Source organism: Triplophysa rosa, linkage group LG21 (genome assembly GCF_024868665.1).
Source record: "Triplophysa rosa linkage group LG21, Trosa_1v2, whole genome shotgun sequence".
NCBI lineage: Eukaryota > Metazoa > Chordata > Actinopteri > Cypriniformes > Nemacheilidae > Triplophysa > Triplophysa rosa.
In genome coordinates, this window is record NC_079910.1 from 15,583,756 (window position 1) to 15,603,821 (window position 20,066).

General features: G+C 38.4%; 1 protein-coding gene across 4 annotated transcripts in view; it reads left to right on the forward strand.

Moving 5' to 3' along the window:
• Nucleotides 1-20,066, forward strand: part of chl1a (cell adhesion molecule L1-like a) — a 74,116-nt gene that overhangs the window by 46,614 nt on the left and 7,436 nt on the right. For 3 of the 4 annotated variants that reach the window (XM_057363041.1, XM_057363040.1, XM_057363042.1), the window contains exons 13-26: nucleotides 1,895-2,061; nucleotides 2,151-2,310; nucleotides 3,989-4,113; nucleotides 5,884-5,985; nucleotides 6,238-6,435; nucleotides 6,727-6,797; nucleotides 8,617-8,839; nucleotides 10,907-11,022; nucleotides 11,295-11,499; nucleotides 11,771-11,893; nucleotides 13,797-13,970; nucleotides 16,932-17,000; nucleotides 17,394-17,501; nucleotides 19,468-19,785. In XM_057363041.1, coding sequence (XP_057219024.1) covers nucleotides 1,895-2,061; nucleotides 2,151-2,310; nucleotides 3,989-4,113; nucleotides 5,884-5,985; nucleotides 6,238-6,435; nucleotides 6,727-6,797; nucleotides 8,617-8,839; nucleotides 10,907-11,022; nucleotides 11,295-11,499; nucleotides 11,771-11,893; nucleotides 13,797-13,970; nucleotides 16,932-17,000; nucleotides 17,394-17,501; nucleotides 19,468-19,748 — 2,122 coding nt within the window. In that variant the 3' untranslated portion in view covers nucleotides 19,749-19,785. The other variant, XM_057363044.1, reaches the window with a different exon arrangement.

Below are 20,066 nucleotides of genomic sequence, written 5' to 3' on the forward strand. Positions count from 1 at the left end.
CGTGTGTTAGACGGCTTGGCCGGAGCATTCGTAAACTCCTTCCCTTCAACCGTCAGTCTACTGCCAGTTCTATTTCAAAATGCAACGGCTGCTTTTATACATCCAATCAAATCGCAGAGAAAGACAAAAGCCACGCCCACTATTTTTCTCATTCCAAATTCCATTTCACTTGGAAATGTATCACAATACAGAAGTAAAAACGATCGCAACTTCACCAGACGTGACCGGCATGAGGCGACGCGACACACAGCTTGTTCTAATGGGATTGTCGTGTCACGGCATGCCGCATCCAGTGTGGACAACATTTTTAATTATAATGGATTCTAATTAAGGCTGTCAACATTAACGCGTTAACGCATGCAATCCATTTTTGTCAGATTAATGCTTTAAAATATTTAACGCAATTAATGCAGCATCCGTTTATTTGGTCATCCTTTATCTAGCGTTACATTATATAATCACGCTCTTATTCATGTAAAGGCCTTTAAACCATTTAACCATGATTTGAAACATGGCTTTGACGCGTTCAGTGTAGATAGACAGCTTCTAGTTCTGGGACGCGGCACAACGCAACTTGACAGCGGTCCCGTCTGGTGTATACAGTCACGGGCGAAAGGCTGCTTCAGTGAATCTCTGTCAGACAGTGCACCAGTATTAAGTTCTCTTTAGTGCGTGAATGAACAAAACCACACAAGATTATGTCAGAAAGCCCGTTTTGTGTAGCTTTTTCGTAAACACAGATTTCAACGTGTTAAATAAAATCCTAAATGAATGCAAAGAGCTGTGAAAATGGTAAAGGGTGTCAGATCTTTTTAACATTAATGTTATGTGCAATTATTCACAGAAAAAATGTGTGATTAATCAGATTATTTTTTTTAATCTATTGACAGCACTAGTTATAATGCGTTCTATTGTCTTTTGTCGCATCGCATGCACTGCGCCGCATCCGGTGTTGACATGGTGTTAAAGTTTGGGCCACATAACGTTTATGTTGTTGCCACTGAAACCAGGCCTGGCTCCAGATAGAGATGAAAGGTGGGCCAAGTGATTTTCCTGGTGGGCATGGGGGGGGATAACTATATTATATATTTTGCATTTACATTTACCTTTATTTTACATTTTACAATTTAGTAACTTTATATTTGATGAAAACATAAAAAAAGAGTTATTCATATCACTATAATATTCACAGCATTAACTTTCTGCTCATTTTAGAGAATTCTGTCACAAATGCAGGTTTTTTGTGAACCTTTGACTTAAGCCATAAATGCAATGTGATGGAGATGCAGGAAAATCATGACCAGAGTACAATGTCCTAGATATCTGTCAGTATTAAAAAGATGAGTTTTGCTCTTAGATGGGTGGTTATGATACCTACCAGCAGTGGCCAACTAGAACATGCCAACAGCGAAAAGAGAAAGAGCAGGCTGATCGTCCAGCAAAGATTTAAACGTGTGGCTATGCTGATCCACCAACTGCAGGTCTTTTTTAGAAGGGTATTACATGAAATAGTTTTCAGATAATGGCTGCATGACAGTAGCTACACACAAATGCCCGACAGCAACACTGCAGGTCCAGTGGGGTCAAGTGCATTAAATAAAGGAAAACGGCACAATACATTGGGAAAAGACACAGAAAGATCTATAGCCCTTTTGAGATGACTGCGCTCTCTGGGGGATCCCTCTTTTGCACTCGTATTTTTACCCCCTTTGTCCTAGAAAGTTTTCTTTCAAAAACCTTTGGTCCATTTTGAAAGTCAAGTTTATAGCTAAAAAACTAGGCTACGCCGGGTTCAGTCTTATCAACAGAGCATCTGCAGACACGGCGGTAAAGGCCTTTCCCATGGGCGCCTATTTCTGAGAGACCTGAGAAGGGTTCAATGTTTGTTTTGTAGGAGAAGAGAAGACCCAGAGGGCTCGGTAGATGGGGAGAGATTTTCTCTCCTAAAGAACGGCTCCCTGCAGATTCACAGAGTCGAGAACGAAGACATGGGCCAGTACAAATGTTTCGCGAACAACTCGGAGGGCACGGCCAGCATCTTCACTGAACTTTTCATTAAAGGTTAAGCACGTTTTTTTTCTTTCTTTTTTTTGAAAAATGTTCTGCAAGATTCATTGACGGTATTGAAAATGAAGTTCTGCTGTTTATAGCTTCAACCAGGATTGTAGAAGCTCCTCAGGATATGAGTGTTGAAAGAGGATCTATGGCAGAACTGGAATGCCAGGTGGAGTGCGACCCCACCCTGAGCAGAGAGCTGGAGGTCCTTTGGGTGAAGGATGGTACAAAAATCATCTCTAACCTCTCAGAAGGGTTGGTGAACTTTTTTTACTTTTTGTGCCAAAAATAAAAATCCTGTCATCATTTATTCACCCTCATGTGGTTCAAAACCTGTATGTGACTCTTTCTTCTGTGGAACACAAAAGAAGATATTTTGAGAAATGTCTCTGTGGTTTATACAATGAAAGTCAATGGGGGTCAATGTTGTCCAGTTACATTCTTCAAAATATCTTCTTTTGTGTTCTGCAGAAGTCATACAGGTTTGAAATGACATGAGGGTGAATAAATGATGAAACATTTTTGGGTGAAATATCCATTTAAGTGAATACTCTTTCTATGGAAGTGTCATCAAAACAGGAAGAATTTGCAGATATTGTGTATTTATAGTTTTCAGTGCCAGAATCATGGATTAAGTAATTGCACTTTGTAATCATGAGCAATTCTCATGACAATGTAATCTCATGACAAAGATTACAATGTAATTGCAAGCTTTAATCAGTATTACTAAACCCTTGTGGGAGGAATGTCGTCTCTCTTGAAAATAAAAAGGTGCTTTAGTTAGTGGTTAGTGGTTATAACCTCTTTTCCAAAAGGATCTTCTACACATTTGTCCTGTGATGTTGTGTCAAATTGTATTATTGTGACTGTTAGCTCCATGCTTCAAGACTAATTCTTTAAATCTATACCCTATACTGACAGTCACTTCCGTATAGAAGGTACACTGTACAAAAACCCTTGTTTTTTAAAAAGTTTTTTTACTTTTTTTGTGTGTTTTCGAAATACAGTAAAAAACACGTAAAATTACAGAAAAAGGCAGCAAATTTACAAGAAAAACAGGAAAACACATCATTTTACACGGGGGGGAAATTCCAAGATTTTATTTTTGAAATACGATCAAAAACTATCAAATTAAACAAAAAGACATCACATTACAAGAAAAACGGGGAAAACTATTTATTATATATATCCTTATATCTTGTAATTTTACAGGAAAAAACTACTTTACGGCATATTACTGTCAATCCAGTTGACAGAAAATTTTCGTTTTTTTACGGAATTTATTTTTGCAGTGTATGCACTTGACGTGACTTTCCCATGTGAACACGCCAAAACACGTTCCCTTGAGTGGCAAAACACTCCAGAAAAGGGCTGCTTACAATATCAGGAAATGCAATTTCGCGCAACAAATCAGTGTCCAAGGACACCTGGTTCCTTTGTAAATCGTACACTTTTAAAAAATCCCCTAAAAAACTGATAAAGTACTGGCAGAAAATTACCAGTACATCGTCCTTTATTTTACGGACATTTCCGTTAATGCTAAAATGTAATTTAATGCAGTGCAAAATGTAAAATACAGGTAAAACAACTGTAAAAATTGCTTCATATTAATACAGTATATTGTGCCCTATTTTTTAGGGATTTTTTGAGTGTAAGGATCACCGATCGACTGCTTTTGATTTCAGCAAATAATTGCGTGTTTTAGTCTCGTTTTCTTTGTTTCTCCTATTAAAAGCAGCCCTTTTGCTGCGTGTTTTACCATGCAAGGGAACGTGTCCTGGCATGCAAGGGTGCGTGTCCCGGAGTGTTCACGTGGGAAAGTGACATCAATGCATACAATAGTAAACACTAGGAATACTACATAAAGAAAAGTGAATATGATTCTGTTGCTAATGCCAGAAATACATGATTATACAATTGTTTTCATTTGCAGATATGCCATAGATCATGGGACTCTCCAGATAACCAATGTGAGCCATAGTGATGAAGGAAATTACACCTGCGTTGTTCGAACATCGCTGGACCAAAACCAGGCTTCTGCATATGTAACTGTGTTAGGTTAGACACAGCCTCTCTGAAATCATATAAAATGAACTTCAGGGACTAAATAACAATACTTTGCTAGATTGCTTTATTATATTTACATTTCAAATTAACAGTTATAATTTGTTTACAGTAAGTATAGATTATTTCGATCACACAACTTCACATGTGGATATCTTTGTTGCTTCCTATTACAGTAAATGGCTCAAACAAAACTTCAAAGGGATTTCAGAGTTTTGATGACACTGAACTGGCTGAGCAAATCCAGTTTTTAGTTCTTCCTTAAAAGCAGTAATTAGACGCCTTGTAATTACGACTTGGTTTCGGGTGAGATGATAAAAAAACTGGTTACATTCAAAAGTTGCCTAAAGGCAGCCAATCAGATTAGAGCTTGTCAGAGTTGTAGAGCTTTTGAGTTCTGTATGGCGTATGTTCATCAAGCAGTCAGCAAATTGGAGTAAAGTGTCATTTAAATCTTTAAAATCAGTCATGTATCCATTTTCACCCTTATCTATACAAGTTGAAATCCTGATAGACTCTACAGATGTCCCCCTGCACCAGAAATGATGTTCTCTTTCCTATAAAGTGTATTTAAAGGAATAGTGCACTGAAAAATAAAAGTTATCTTATATGTACTCACTTGCATACCTTTCCAGATCTGAAAAGAAAGAATTTGTTTGAAAATAATTTATTTTAAATTGAATATTTTTTGTATAAAAATATCTTACTTTATTGACGGTTTCAAAGCAACAACATTAACAAACGTTACTGCGCGTGTTCGTGGACTGCTCTTTACTTCCGGTACAATAATAGAGTGCCTGTAGTTAATTTCTGATAACAAGCCAAAGAAACCCAGAAGAACCATTACTTGGCTAAACTTGGCCCTCCAATATTTTGAATTTAGACTGCGATACCAAGCTTAATCACTAGATGTCAATGAGAAACTGTTTAATATTTAATTAAACAGTAATTGTAAAGTAAAATCCATAGTAATCCAAAAGCAATCGGACTACATTACTTTTATATTGTGATACTTGGATTATGCTATTGATTACATTTTTTATGAAGTAATTTGTAACTATACCGAAATACATATTTAAAGTAACCCTCCCAGCCCTGCATGTATTAGACACGTGAAATTTCAAAAATGAAAGTGTGGGAACAAAAGATGCATTCTATCTAAAAGCGAATGCTCACCCAGACCTGCCTGAAACGCCTCGTGTAACCACACCCCCACAAATCTACATCAGTTCCTGGTATGATTTGACTAAGACCGCCCAAATGTATACGTAGTTAAGGTGGGCGTAATTGTAAATCTCATTGTATCGTCTGTCAGTACAATTGCTTTGGAACCTGATGTTCCAAATATGGTAAGAGGCGTTACATTTCCGTCACACACTTGCAGTATTCAACCAATCACTACACACTGGTTAACTGGCCAATCATAGCACACCTCGCTTTTCAGAGCCATGAGATTTGTAAAAAATCAGCGCGTTTCAGAGAGGCGGGGCAAAGAGGAGATACAAACATGCACGGTATGTGGAGAATACAACGTTTTTTAAACTTTAAATAGTGTATGCAGATTGCGTTACATCTAAAACAAACAATAATATTCGTTTTAGCCGTGTCATATGACTCCTTTAAGCCCATTGTTTGTGTTTAGCTGAAAAAAGGGAGACACCTCTGGAGTAGCTTAAGGATTTTAATTTTTTGTTTCTTTTAAATGTTGTAATTATGATATTAACCTTATTAATAACTAATTTTAATGTTTGTAATGTGATTTAGATGTCCCTGATCCACCGGTCCAGCTGATGCTCTCTGACCTGAAAGAGCGAAGCGTGAAGCTCCATTGGGAAGCTGCCTCTGATCACAACAGCCCTATAACAGGTACATCAGACCTTATAAATACACTTTTCCAAAGAAAACTTTTTCCATTAATGTACCCTTCATGCATAACAGTTAACAATTTCAACACTTCTGGAGTTTCTCTTGGCTTTAAGCAGAATTTAATAAAGTGGTGTGAAAGCCACTGCTCATAGCCCTTATCTTAAGTGGGCTCCCATTGGGACCGTCCCACCGTGTATTGAGAGCACGTACTCTGTACATTCAATGACCGTCGTGCTGTCTGTCTGCGAGCAGAGTTCATCATCCAGTATGAAGAGAACCACTGGGAGCCTGAGAAGTGGAAGGAGCTTCTACGAGTCGCCAGCAGTCAGGTCTCAGCCCCCCTGACGCTCTACTGCCACATTAACTACCAGTTCAGAGTCATCGCCGTCAACGCTGTCGGAAGAAGCCATCCCAGCATGCCCTCTGAACGATACAGAACACCTCCTTGCGGTAGGGCTTCTGTGTTACATTGCCTGTGGTACTGGTAGATTACCATCTTCAAGCTCTCCTTGGTTCACCTTGCACTTATTTGAAGTCTTTGTGAGAATTTACCCTTAGAAAATGATACAGATGTCTATAAAAGCTCCATCAATTTTAATGCTCTTTTAAAAGCGAGCACTGTCTTGGACTATCAACGAATGCTCGGACGTGGTCACGCATGATGCACGTCGACAGTGTTAGAGTGAAATGATATCATGGACTGAGACAGATGTTCAATTATTCATATTCACATTTGTACAGCTCCTGACAGGAACCCGGAAAACATTAGGATTGAGGGTCACCTGCCACATCAAATGGACATCAGCTGGGAGGTAATAAAATGAATGTGAACAGCGTTGTTAAATTATTTTAATACGTATGCATTTATGCATGGGTTAGAAGCAAGAATAAAGCAATGACATAAGGCAAGCAGGCATGAAATGTTGAAGTTTTGAAACTACTCACAATGATATTAAATGGAAAACAAATTGAAATTTTGGCTTGAAAGTCAAGCATCTTGGGAAAAAGATCGCAAGGGTCTCACATGTGTCTGTTCTGGAGTTTAGATCTCAGTTGTGTCTCAGACTGTGCTTAGATTTACAAAGAAGCCAAAATCTGCAAGTCTAATTTGCATCGAAACGTTTCTCGTAATTGGGCCAAATTTGAATTCATTTTACATTTTAAAGCTCTATTGTACACTAGACTGTAAGTCAATTATTGTCTCATTTGTGCCTGTTTATAGTTTTAACATAATCATTTTAGGAATAAAAAAATTAAAGATGTGGTTCGACTTGTGTAGCAGCACATTGGGCTACTCAAGTTTGAGTCCCGGCTCCCGATCCCCCTCTCTCACCCGAGCGGCAACCTTCCGGTCTCTCTCGTGAAACTTAAACTGCAAAACAGAGCAGAATCTCATTGAGCCCCATGTTGAAATGCCCAACTTTATAGCAGAAAAAGACATTTTTACAGCCTGGTACAAAACATGATTTTGGTCTACATAGCTAATTTTGCCTTCATGACAACTGTAAGGGGTGAATTTTTTTATAACTCATCCATTTAAATTATATTAAGCGTTTAAATTCTGCATAATTAAGGGCGTGGCCACTTGAGTGACATGTGGTTTCACCAACCAGGCACCTCAGCTCCACCCACGTCCTGCCATTTTGCCCATTTTCGATTAACCGGAAGTAACGCGCTGCCAAGATGGCGACGGCAGGCTCCGCCCACTTTAGGCTTCAGAATTGCTCTTCACAAACCTACGGGGGACGTCACGGTCTATGTTCTCACCCCATAACTTCCTGTCTCTCGCTCCACTGTCCTGTTGTTGAGTACATCTATTAAAGACCAAAAAATCGTCTTGTCTTTTGATTTTTTGAATAAGACCAACCTTAATCGTGGTGACAATCATCAAACATCACAAAATACAACAACTTGTAGTGACAACAATAACATTTGGGTAGTTGACAAATAAAGCGTTATGTGTCCTATGGTGTCACAGCAAAAAATTTGAAAAAAAGACGAACAATGACGATAAATTATTCTATTTCATATTATAAATAATATAAAATAATAAATTATTAACAGTTTGTTTTCTAAATGTTTGCTGTCACACCATAGGACACATGTTACGCTTTAGTTGTCAACTACCCATAAATAAATGAATATATAAAACACTCAAAGCGTCATCTTTTTTATATGCTGCAATGCATGCTGGGAACTTTCTAAACCCATGTTTAATGTAAAATGGTTTGTCCAGTCAACAAACTTACTTTTTTTAATTTGTTGGAAGAACCTCTTGAGTTATGAAAGAACAACCTCTGAGCAGTTTTTCTCTGGGAACGTTTGGTGTATTAATTGAAAGATAATAATCTAATTGTCACTGGCAGTCAAATATATGAGCGATTCTTCATTCGTGGGCCAGGTTTGCTCAATGAATAAATCAAACCTCCTCCGGCATCGTCTTGATGTTTTCAGGCTTGTCCTCTGAAGGAAAGCCAAGAGAGGAACCCAAGAAAAGAAGTCCCCATGCCAAATTTGACAAACCCATCAGCAAATGACTCACACACTCACACACACACCTAAATGTTCAATGATCCAAATGCACAGTAATGTTTGCAAGTGTATCGACCCAGTTCTTCTCTTAATCACCAGCCTCTCTTGCCTGTGGAGCACAACAGTCCCGATTTGGAATATAAACTGAGCTACAGGCTCCTGGGGGTCGAGGACAGTTGGAAAGAGCAGATGGTGAAGAGACACTCATTTCTGGTGGAAAACACCCCGACGTTTGTCCCGTACGAGATCAAGATCCAGGCCCACAACAAGCACGGGTGGGCACCAGAACCCAGAGTGGTATCGGGTTATTCGGGGGAAGACCGTGAGTATGACAGTGTATTACCCAGCCAGTCTTCTGGCACGTCCAGTATCAGCCAACAATAAATGCTTCAGATTAAGAGATTAGTCAAGAGCGAGAGATTTAATCCACTATTAACAGGGATCAATCTTTTCTGCTGAGCTTTTAGCTTGTGCTTTGTGGATCGGCACATTCTTTTGTCAAGTACTCACTGCATGTGATACCATTTGTTGTTTTTCCTTTCCCAATTCTCCCCTTGTCTCTAGTTGACATTTGGCATTGTCCTGAGGATGATGCAACAGGTCGGGCTGGTTTTGTTTCTGTATGAGACATCATGATGTCCCTGTTATTCTTGTAGCATTGTACAGTACAGTATGTACGCATAAACATGGTTTGTGTAGCTGTACTGTAGGTTACATCTTGACAGTTCTGCTTGCTGCGGTTGCAAAAAAGTCTTTCACTGCATTATTTTTCTGTAGTGCTTTTCCCCAATACAATCCTTGTTTCACTTAACCCTTGTGTGGTGTTCATGTTTTTGGATGCTCACGGGTGTTGTGGACACGCAACATCTGGTTTTTGATTTAATACAGACAGAAAATTCATGTAAAAATACTTGACAGATGTTTATCGACATTACAAGCAATGTAGACACCATAAACACATATTTACATATATACAAAACAATATTTTTTGTGGTAAATGGGTCCCTTGGACCCAAACAATACACAAGGGTTAACTACAATCCATTTTTGTCTTGGTTGCCCCAGTACCCTTTCCCCCTGTAGTTGATCATTCTGTCCCTTAAAACACAAAACGTTTTTTTTTCATGTGGAAATCATTTCTTAATACTGTAAAATAACCCCCTTAAAGACCCCCTGTGGTGAAAATCAAGTTTTTAATGTTGTTTATACAGTATGTTTATATTTTTTTAATATGGTTTAAGACAAACCACGTGCAGATTTACCATTTTAAACCATTGCTGAGTATTTTCTCCATAAAACTGCAGCTTACCAAAGACCGTTTAAAAAATGCGGTTCGAAACTGCTCCGATTAATGACATCGTAAACCTGTAACCAATCACATCAACTCATTTGACCCCTGTGGATCAGCAGTGAGACATAAATATGCAAAGATGGCGCTTAGATTCGGGCTGAAACAATCGCTGCACTGCTGTGTCAGCTCTCAGTTTCACTTCACTTTCAGCAGCGCCTGGAACTGCCGAGTGCCATTGAGTGGAGGCGGGGCTAATTTGCATATTCATGTGTTTGTGTATACTTAATGAAGTCATTTTAGGGCAGGAACATTTATTTTCACAGGGAAAAAAAGTTTAAATATATAATGTTGATGGTCAAAGATTAGTTTCAAGGGATAAAATTATTGACCACAACGGACTTTAAAAATACCACATAGACTTAGACATAGATCGAAGTGAAAATTCTGGGCCGAACCCGATACCGAAAATGACACAAAAAAACGTTTTAAAATAGTTTTTAAATAATTGTTTTGATTACACACACTAAAACCACTATTAACTAGTTGCTTATTAGCATGCCTGTTATTGTTATGCCTACTTCCCTAATCCTACCCAATTCCTAAACCTAACAACTACCTTACTAACTATTATTAAGCAACAAATTAAGAGTTGACTAAGCAAAAGTCGTAGTTAATAGTTTACTAAAACCGAGAACTGGACCTTAAAATAAAGCCTGACCCACTTCAGTATAGGGGGCAATTCTCACTATTAACTAGTTGTTATTAGCATGCCTATTATTAGCATATTGGCTGTTTATAAGCACTTATAAAGCACATATTCTGCATGACCATACTCTACATCCCTAATCCTACCCAATACCTAAATCTAACAACTACCTTACTAACTATTAATAAGCAACAAATTAAGAGTTTATTGGGGAAAAAGTCTTAGTTAATGGTTTGTTAATAGCGAGAATTGCCCCCTTTTTTGACGTATGACCTAAACCAATGCTGATTTTCACCCCAATGCTACTTTAGAAATGTTTGTAATGTATGAAATCTTATGGCGCACTTATTTATAGAGCGTGACCTTGACCTTTGTTCTGTTGTCCTTTCTAGTGCCCTTAGCAGCTCCAGAGAACGTATCTGTGGAGGTTTTGAGCTCCACACTGCTGAGGGTCAGCTGGTTAGCGGTGCCTCATGCCGCTCTCAGGGGTCATCCTGTAGGATACATGGTTAGTTTTCGACCCCTTCTGTGCCCCCACCATCTCAGCACCTCTCAGATGAAGAGGTCTGTGGTTCTTCAGTCAGCCACAAGCTAAATATTTAAAGCTATTACAGACTCCCTCTTTAGTTTATCCCCGTGTGCCGAGTTATTCTTTTTTAATTGCTCTTTATCTTCCTCCCCGTGTCTCCGATTCTCTCTCTAAACGCTGTATCTTCTCATTAAATATTTCCTCCTCTCCTGCATTCCTCCTCTTTCTTCCACTTCATCTCTCGCTCCCAGGTGCACTGGTGGCAGACTCAAAGTCTTCTGACCTCTAAGAGAATCCCCTCAGAGAAGCAGTCTCTCACCATCCTTGGAAACAGAAGTCACACCATGGTGCCAGGACTGAAGCCTTTCTCTGAATATAACCTGACTGTCAACGTCTTCAACAGGAAAGGGAACGGGCCCAGCAGCAGCGCCGTCTCTTTCACAACTCCACAGGGAGGCAAGCAAAGCTTTGGCACTAGACACTTTAAGCCTTCAAATTCAGCGTGCTGAGGCTTTGCTAAGTTCTAGCGCAGTCTCAGTTTATATTTAAACTTTGTTGGTTTTGTGCTAAATTTACTGCTACATTTTTCAAGAGTTTTACTTGTTTATTTTTTTAAAAGGTTAATTCTTACCTTTTCTTAACTTATATACTGTAGTGTTGGGTGAGAAGTTGAACAGAATTTTTTTTAGATGTCTCTTTACTTGTGGCGTCTGACATCTTCCCACAGTTCCCGACAAACCTCATATACTGAGAGCCACAAACTTTCAAAAAAACTCCATCACGCTAGTGTGGGCGCCTCCGCGCGAGACCAACGGCTTTCTCACGGGTTACCTGCTGCAATACCAGACAAGTAAGAGCAGATGTATTATGTTACATCATGTACCTCACTGAATTTGACAATCCATGTTGCGTAATGAAATAGCTCATCCATAGATGAAAGTTCTGCTGTTATTTGTTGTAAAGCGATTTGGTCTATTATTTTTTCTGTGGAACACCAAACAGAAATTTTAAATCACCTGACAAGCTCCAAAAATAACAAAGAGAACTTGTATAAGTACAGTACCATAAAATGAGTCTATGCTGTACCACACATGCTCTTTATTCAATGACATTCAGTTACATTTAAATAAATGATTTAGTCCAATTCGTGAGCCAGATTCACTTGAAGGTTCATTTATTTTTTATTTAATTTTTATTTAATAATGACTTAAAGGGACAGTTCACCCAATAATACAAATTCTGTCATCATTTACTCACCCTTGAGTTGTTCCAAATCTGTATAAATGTCTTTGTTCTGATGAACACAGAGAAAGATATTTGGAAGAATGCTTATAACCAAATCTTGGCCACCATTGACTAGCATAGTAGGAAAAATGACAATGGTGGTCAAAAGCGCCCCAGAACTGTTTGCTTATACATTCTTCAAAATATCTTCTTTTGTGTTTAACAGAACAAAGAAATTTTTGACAATTTTAAAGGGGTCATATGACACGGCTAAAACAAATATTATCGTTTGTTTTAGATGTAATGCAATGTGTATACATTTTTTAAGGTGTAAAAACGCTTTATTTTCCACATACCGTGCATGTTTGTATCTCCTCTTTGCTCCGCCTCTCTGAAACGTGCAGATTTTTTACAAAGCTCATGGCTCTGAAAAGCGAGGTGTGCTATGATTGGCCAGTTAACCAGTGCGTAGTGATTGGTGGAATACTGCAAGCGTGTGAGGGAAATGTAACGCCTCTTACCATATTTGGAACATCAGGTTGCAAAGCAATTGTTCTGACAGGTACACCCACCTTACCAAGCGTTCCCACCAATCGCGACTTGTGCTATTCACGCGTAGTTGGACGCTTGAACATTTTGAGTTTACTCGCTTCATTCGCGCGTGAAATTCACAACAGACGCAAGCTCGAAAACATAAAATGGCGGCCGAAACGCCCGTTGGGGGCATAGTTTTGTATAAATGCAAGTTTCATTTTCACTTTCAACAACTTCTGATTGCATTTCTAGCGATAAATTAGTATTGCAGTTTTTAAATATGTGATTAGTTATTGCAAAGACGCTCTCTGTTTATAATTCAAATAGACTTCAGTTGCGCTGCTTATCTGTTTCTCTGGGCTGCCTTCGTGCACAGACGCTGCACGTCACTACTAGAGCAAGCTCCTGATTGGATAACGCAGCGCGAATCTTTGCCAAAGTTCAGATCTTTCAACTCGTGCGTTACGCGCGTCAAACACCTCATTCGTGCAAATCGCGTCATTCGCGCGAATCGCGCCGCAGGATGTCCTATCGCGTCTTTGCATTGACTTAACATGAAAATCACTCGCGCTTAACGCTTCATCCGCGTCTGGTGGGAACTTGTGTATACATTTGGGCGGTCTTAGTCCAATCATACCACGAACTGACGTAGATTTGTGGGGGTGTGGTTACACGAGGCGTTTCAGGCAGGTCTGGGTGAGCATTCGCTTTTAGATAGAATGCATCTTTTGTTCCCACACTTTCATTTTTGCAATTTTATGTGTCTAATACATGCATGGGCAACTTATAACACACCAAAGACACAGAAAAACACGTATTCATGCCATATGATCCCTTTAATATTATACTGTAGTATATCATTTGAATATTATGTAAATAAAATAGTAAATAAAGATAGACTTTTTTGTTACTCCTTTTTGGAGTAATTCGTAGAATTTCGTGTTTTTTATATTTTCATTTAAAATTGTTGAATTCATGATGTTTTATTTTTATAGTTGGTGAGACCCTGGGCGAGCTTAACTCGGTGAACATCAGCTCACCGGACACGACACAGTGGGTCCTGCACGATCTGCAGGAAGACCACCAGTATAAGTTCTATCTGAGCGCGTGCACACGGGTGGGCTGTGGTTTGGTCGCCAGTGAGGAGGGAGGAACCGTCCCTGAAGCATGTGAGTTGAGCTGGTGTCAGAATCCATTTCTGAAGTCAATGAAAAAGTGTCAGTGCAGAGAAATACAGTAACAACTAAAGCACAGCCGCAAGGTGTTCTTTCAGAAATTATTAAGCAGCACTTATACCACCCAGAAGCGCTTTTGGCAAGATCTTGTTGAACGCTGGAAAATGATTAGACTCGCTCTAAAATGCACAATTCGCAGCGATCCGATGAACGAAATGGTGGGTTATCTGCACGCCTTAAAATCATTTGCCAGACATTGTTTAGTAGCTTTGCCTCAGAAAAATGAAATAAATATATTCCTACAGATTTTTTTGTAGGCCACAGTGTTGATAAGAATTGCACATTTCCTTTTATGCTCCTATTTTTTTCTTCTTATCACTCGTGAACTAGTCACTTTGCCCGAACATGCATTTCCAGAAGTTTCTCCAATTTCTTCAACAGAGAACTGTATGTGTGACATACCGACGTGTGTAGCTTTTTGCAGCTTAGTTGGTAGGCTATGTGTTGCCCCTTTTTTGCAAATGTAACCTTTGCGAGCATAAAAATGGCTTCTGCCATGACATCTGCATTTTTTTTTCATTCCTGTGACCTTTAAATGCAACTTAATGCTAATCTTTAAAGCTACTGTATCAGGAAAACTTCTCAGCATTAGCTTATGGTCACATAAATTATGGACGTTTTTGAAGATATGTAGTTTATAATGCATATTTTTCATGCTTTTAATGCTATACCGTCTTATAAGGAGGAACTTTCAACATTATGACGTCACTTCATCTCAATTGAGTATGTAACATACTTGGTATGCACTTAGATATAGCAGATATATGTGTAGATACTTATTAAGGTTGTAGCACAGTTTGTTTTAATGTCTGTAACTCTTTCTGTAAAATTATTGATATAATCCTGTATTTTCAGTATACAGTACAAATTAAATAATAGTTGTAATCTGTTATAATATACCCTGGGTTACAACACACCGTAACATCTCCCTTTCAAAAAAATATGTCCGTCATGCTTGATAATGCTCTTTTTAGTACTGTAACTAACAACGCAATGGGAAAATGTTGTAGTTGTAACATTAGTCATACTAATGAAAGGGCCAGTAGATGTAGTACTATGGCATTAGTTTGATGGCAATACTTACTTCTTCTGTATGTTGTGTAAGCAGGAATAGTGAAGAAAGAGAGCATAGTTGTCCTTCAAGCGCTCACACACTGACAGCTCTTGTTCATTGTTATTTCACCTTGACTGCTGTTAAAATTTACTTTAGTCTTTTAAAAGTTTCTATGTAAATCAATATCACTGTCCCCGAACTTCTGCTAAAGAGAACAAAACACACCGTCTTAATCAATGCTGACAAAACCACTCTTGTATCTAACAGGAATAAACAGAGTTAATTTAGTAAAGAACATATAAATATAACCTTTGGTGTAAATAGATATAATGGGCCGTTGATATAAAGCAGTAGTTCTGCTTTGTACAGTTTCTGTGGTTATGCTTTATTGCCATATTTGAGTGCATTTTTATTGGTAATATGTATTTTTTCATTTTGTCCATAAAAGTATGTCACACAGCTTAGTGACAGTGACTAGATGTATTTTGGCCATTCCAGTCCAGTGTCTGTTGAATTTTAACAAAACCAAACCTCAGGAGTGACAAAGTCATCCAACAGCAATGTGAAAGACTGACAGCATGACAAGACACATGAAAACTGTGATAAAAATCCAGGTTAGCACATAAAAAATATTTTGGAACTTTTCCTAAATAAATGTACAAATATGACTGTTCCATTGCTTAAAAGGGATGAATATGAACTTGTTTTCTTTGCAGTATTTGAGGTCTGATCAAATACAGACTTTACCTAAACACATACCTACAAAATGGTACATTTAGAAAAACTGAAAAGAATTGTGAAATGGTCTCTTATTTTTTTCCGTGGCGATATATGGTTAGTTGCATTTTATTTATTTGCCTTTTTCTGCTTTCCATAAACTTGGTGGAACAGACCTGTCCCCAGTTTGTTTGAGCTCTGAACGCCTGATATAAATGTTGATTTGACATATGCAGTTTGAACTTTTTTAAGTTGTCCTTGTTAGGGGCCATTCAGACAGAACGCATTTTTCCATTCTAATGCGCAACTTTCCCATTGTTTTTCTATGTAAACACGCGTTTGACGGACGTGCCTGACCGTTACGCTCGCGTCTCGTGTTTTAAAGACGCCGTGTCAAGTTAAAAAAATTCAACTTTTACATGCAGCGCTGCTCATCAATGTCAGTTCCAAAAGCAGTGAACCAATCAGAAGAATTTGGAGGCGGGGCAAGCATTGCGAGCTTCTGTTTACAGTAGCAAGTTGGCATGACAACTGTTTTAATTGACGGCAACATGGCGGAGGAGGCGCATAGTGGCGGTGTCTGGATACCCACGTCTCGAGACCCTCGCGTTCTAGGCTGCGCTTTTTAAAAAACCATACCTCTCCGTTTTAGACGCAGAGACGCGTTCTGTCTGAATGGCCCCTTACAGTGTAATTATACATTTAAATACTGAAAAATATAATTAACAACATGTATTTACTATAGGGTTAGGATTAGGGTCTGATTTGGTTTAGGGTTAGTTGTATGTAATTCTGCATCATTTACTGTTATTACTATAGAAAGTACATGTAACATGTGTAACAAAAACACTGTAAAATCAAGTGCTTACCTTATTTGCATTTAGGTTTTTCTGCAAGTTTTTTTGGAGTAAAACCTGTATTTATTTGACCAGTTTTATGTTAGATTTTAATTAAGCAAAATTGTAACTATTTAATAATGCAGGGCGATGATCAATAATGCAGCGTGTACAGTATTTTGCACAAAGGCTCTAGATAAGAATTTTAAATATGTTTCTGAGTTTTATATTCCACACCACTCACACTACAGGGAAATGCATGAGGTCTGAATGCTCTTTCTCTTGCAGGGCAACATTTCTCTTTCACCTCACCTACTTTGGGCACTTCTACTGTCATCAAAACCTTTCCTAACTTAGGTATCCGTACATTCATCTATCTACATATTTTTTGTCTTCATATTTCAACATTTCCATCCTTGGGAATGTTGGGGAATTAGTCTTTTAAGTCAACATGAAATCTCTTCAATTTGGAATATAAAGGGCCATTCTTCACACTTCAATTAGAGATAAAAATAAAGGCATACAATCTCATCCCACATTTTTGTCTCATTGAATGTCTCATTTCACTCAGAAATGTCACATTGGTTTGCTAGTGCTGTTTCATGTTGACTTGAAGAATGTGTTCTTTACGTTTCTGGATGTCTTCCTGCTGTTGCTAATGGTTGAAGGACTGTATTGGGTTTCTTCTGTGCTCACTGACCTACTCTATCAACCCTATCTCTATTTTTTGTTCTGATTTCTCTCTGTCAGTTGTGCTCAACGTAACCACCTCTATAAGTGACACCTTTGCAAGAATCCACTGGAGCACCACAGGAGATGACTCTGATTCAGAGCTCTATGTTGCGATAATGAATCAACGTAAGAAACTCTCCTCCACCACACCATCGGCTTCCATTACTATTTAATGCATTACACCTGGCACAAATGGTGTACTTTTGGACTACCTTTTTAATTAATAATCAAGCTTGGCATGGCCCTCAATTTACCTGAAGACAAATGTGACCCTGGACCGCAAAAACCAGTCACAAGGGTACATTTTCTGAAATTGAGATTTATACATAATCCGAAAGCTGAATAAATAAGCTTTCCATTTATGTATGGTTTGTTGGGATAGGACTATTTAATTTGAGAAATATTGAGAAAATTGCTTTTGAAGCTTCCATCAGAGGTTTTGTAGCAGGCCGTCGCTAAGAAGAATCAGGTTTGTTTTAACGCTCTCTATTGGCTCACCGCTGTAATGATGTTGTGGAGAGTAGATGAACCCGAAAGCTGAAATTCTAAACTTTACGCAGATACAAAACTTGAGTGGGTACTTCACAAAGAGCGGGCAGCAGCGAGTCAAGTTGGTAGACAGAGATACCTGCAGTTGCGACCGTTTTGGAAATGTTTCAGCCACTCGTATGGGAATGGAGCGTCACACACTTTTCAATGCCACATTCACATATCCGTGCATAAAAAAGAGAAAACATCACTTACTGCAAAATATTAGAGAATAAATGTAATTTATACTGTTTTACGCAAGCTAAATCATAAACAGACAATAAAAGTATAGCTGAGTGCGATCCTACTTGGTGGTGAGCCACGTGACATCAGCTTTACATTCCCATGGTGAATTGTTTCATAGAGTAATATCGATTTATATACTCATGCTCACATTTGCTAATTTTAGATCATGGCTGAAATCTGAAATGTGTCTTGCACACAGCCACTATAGCGTCATAGCTCATACGGTGCTGTTAGAAGCTACAATTTTTCTGTCGGATTTAACAAATACACGTGGGTCATACTCTTTCTCAGAAACTATTTTTTTTAAATCTGGAAATGTATATCATCAAAATGTTTATATTAGTAATATGTTTTAGTAATACGTGTAATTCTGAAAATGGCTAAGCAAGTCCTTTTTTTATTTATTAGCACCATGTGCACGTTTGCTAGCTAGTCATCTAAACTCAAATATGACAGACAGAGCATTGATAGTAGTGTACTACAATATTAACAGCAGTAATAACACATTTACATACACATAAAACTGTCAAAATTTAAAAGATGATTAATATAGATGTGACTTAACTTGCAACCTGGTCGCGATCGATGTCTGGATTTTGCAGTTGACAAATGGACATGACATGCAATACCGCCACCTACAGGATCGGCGTCATTTCAGCTTCTAAACGATTCCATTTAAGGAAAATTGTGTTTAAAAAAATCTAATACTACTTAACTAATTAGATCTGGCTTGTTCCACAGCTAGCTATATTTGAACAATTCACATAACTTTTAACTAATTAAATCGAATAGTTGTCACAATTAGCAAATTTACATTGATTCTAAGCAATTTAACTATATAAAATCAAAAGGATGAAAATACACAATTATAAACTATGATACATTTTTTTGAGTGTCGGCGTGTTTCCCGCCATTTTTGTTTTGCTGCATCCACTCACAACAATAGTTTTGATATATTTACGGTATAGGAAATTTACTAAATGTCTTCATAGAACATGATCTTTACGTAACATCCTAATGATTTTTGGCATTAAAGAAAAATTGATAATTTTGACAATGTTTTGTTGGCTATTGCTACGTATGACTGGTTTTGTGGTCCAGGGTCACAGATCGTAATTTTTTTTCCGTGCTTTCGATTATAATTTAAAAAATATATTTTGTTTTAAACACTTCTATATGTCAAATTAAAAGTCCTCACATACCTTTGACTATATAGTGCATCGTACTCTTCTGTCAGCTTTTCTAATCTTTCGCTTCACCCTCTTTTGGATTTTGCTGGCGGGTTGTACTGTAACGGGATATACGGCTATTCCTTCAGGTGGTGGTGTCTGGCAGATTTCTGAAGCTGTAAACACATCTAAAGGTTTCCACCTCATTGAAGGGCTCAGCCCTGGAACTGTGTACAAAGTTCGCCTGCTGGCTTCACGCAGGCTTGATGACTTTAGTATTTTTGAGGAGGTTTTCAAGACGAAGAAAGGTAAGAAGTTGAGAACAGCGACGGAGGTTGAGTTAGTATATCAATCTAAAATCCCATTGAATGCATTAACAGGATTTGTTCCATCTCATTGGACATTCAATTTTGTATCAAAACTTGGATAGATGGGTGACTTTATGTGATGGTAACTCTGTTTTGTCCTTGCAGCTACTAGTAAGCAACTGGAGGCATCCCAGCAGTGGATTGTGGCACTGATGTGTGTGATGGCTTTGCTGACTCTGCTTGTCCTCATCGGCTGTTTTGTGTTCAGGAAGAAAGGCGGCAAGTACGCAGGTAAGACACAAATAGCTTCAAAGGTCACAGCAAGCTCCTACGGCTATGTATTCAGAATGAGCACCATTTGTCTGAGGTCTCGACTGGCTGTGGTCATGACGTCTTGACCTTAGCTCGGTGCTTTTGTGTTGCGCGGTTCTGTCCTCACC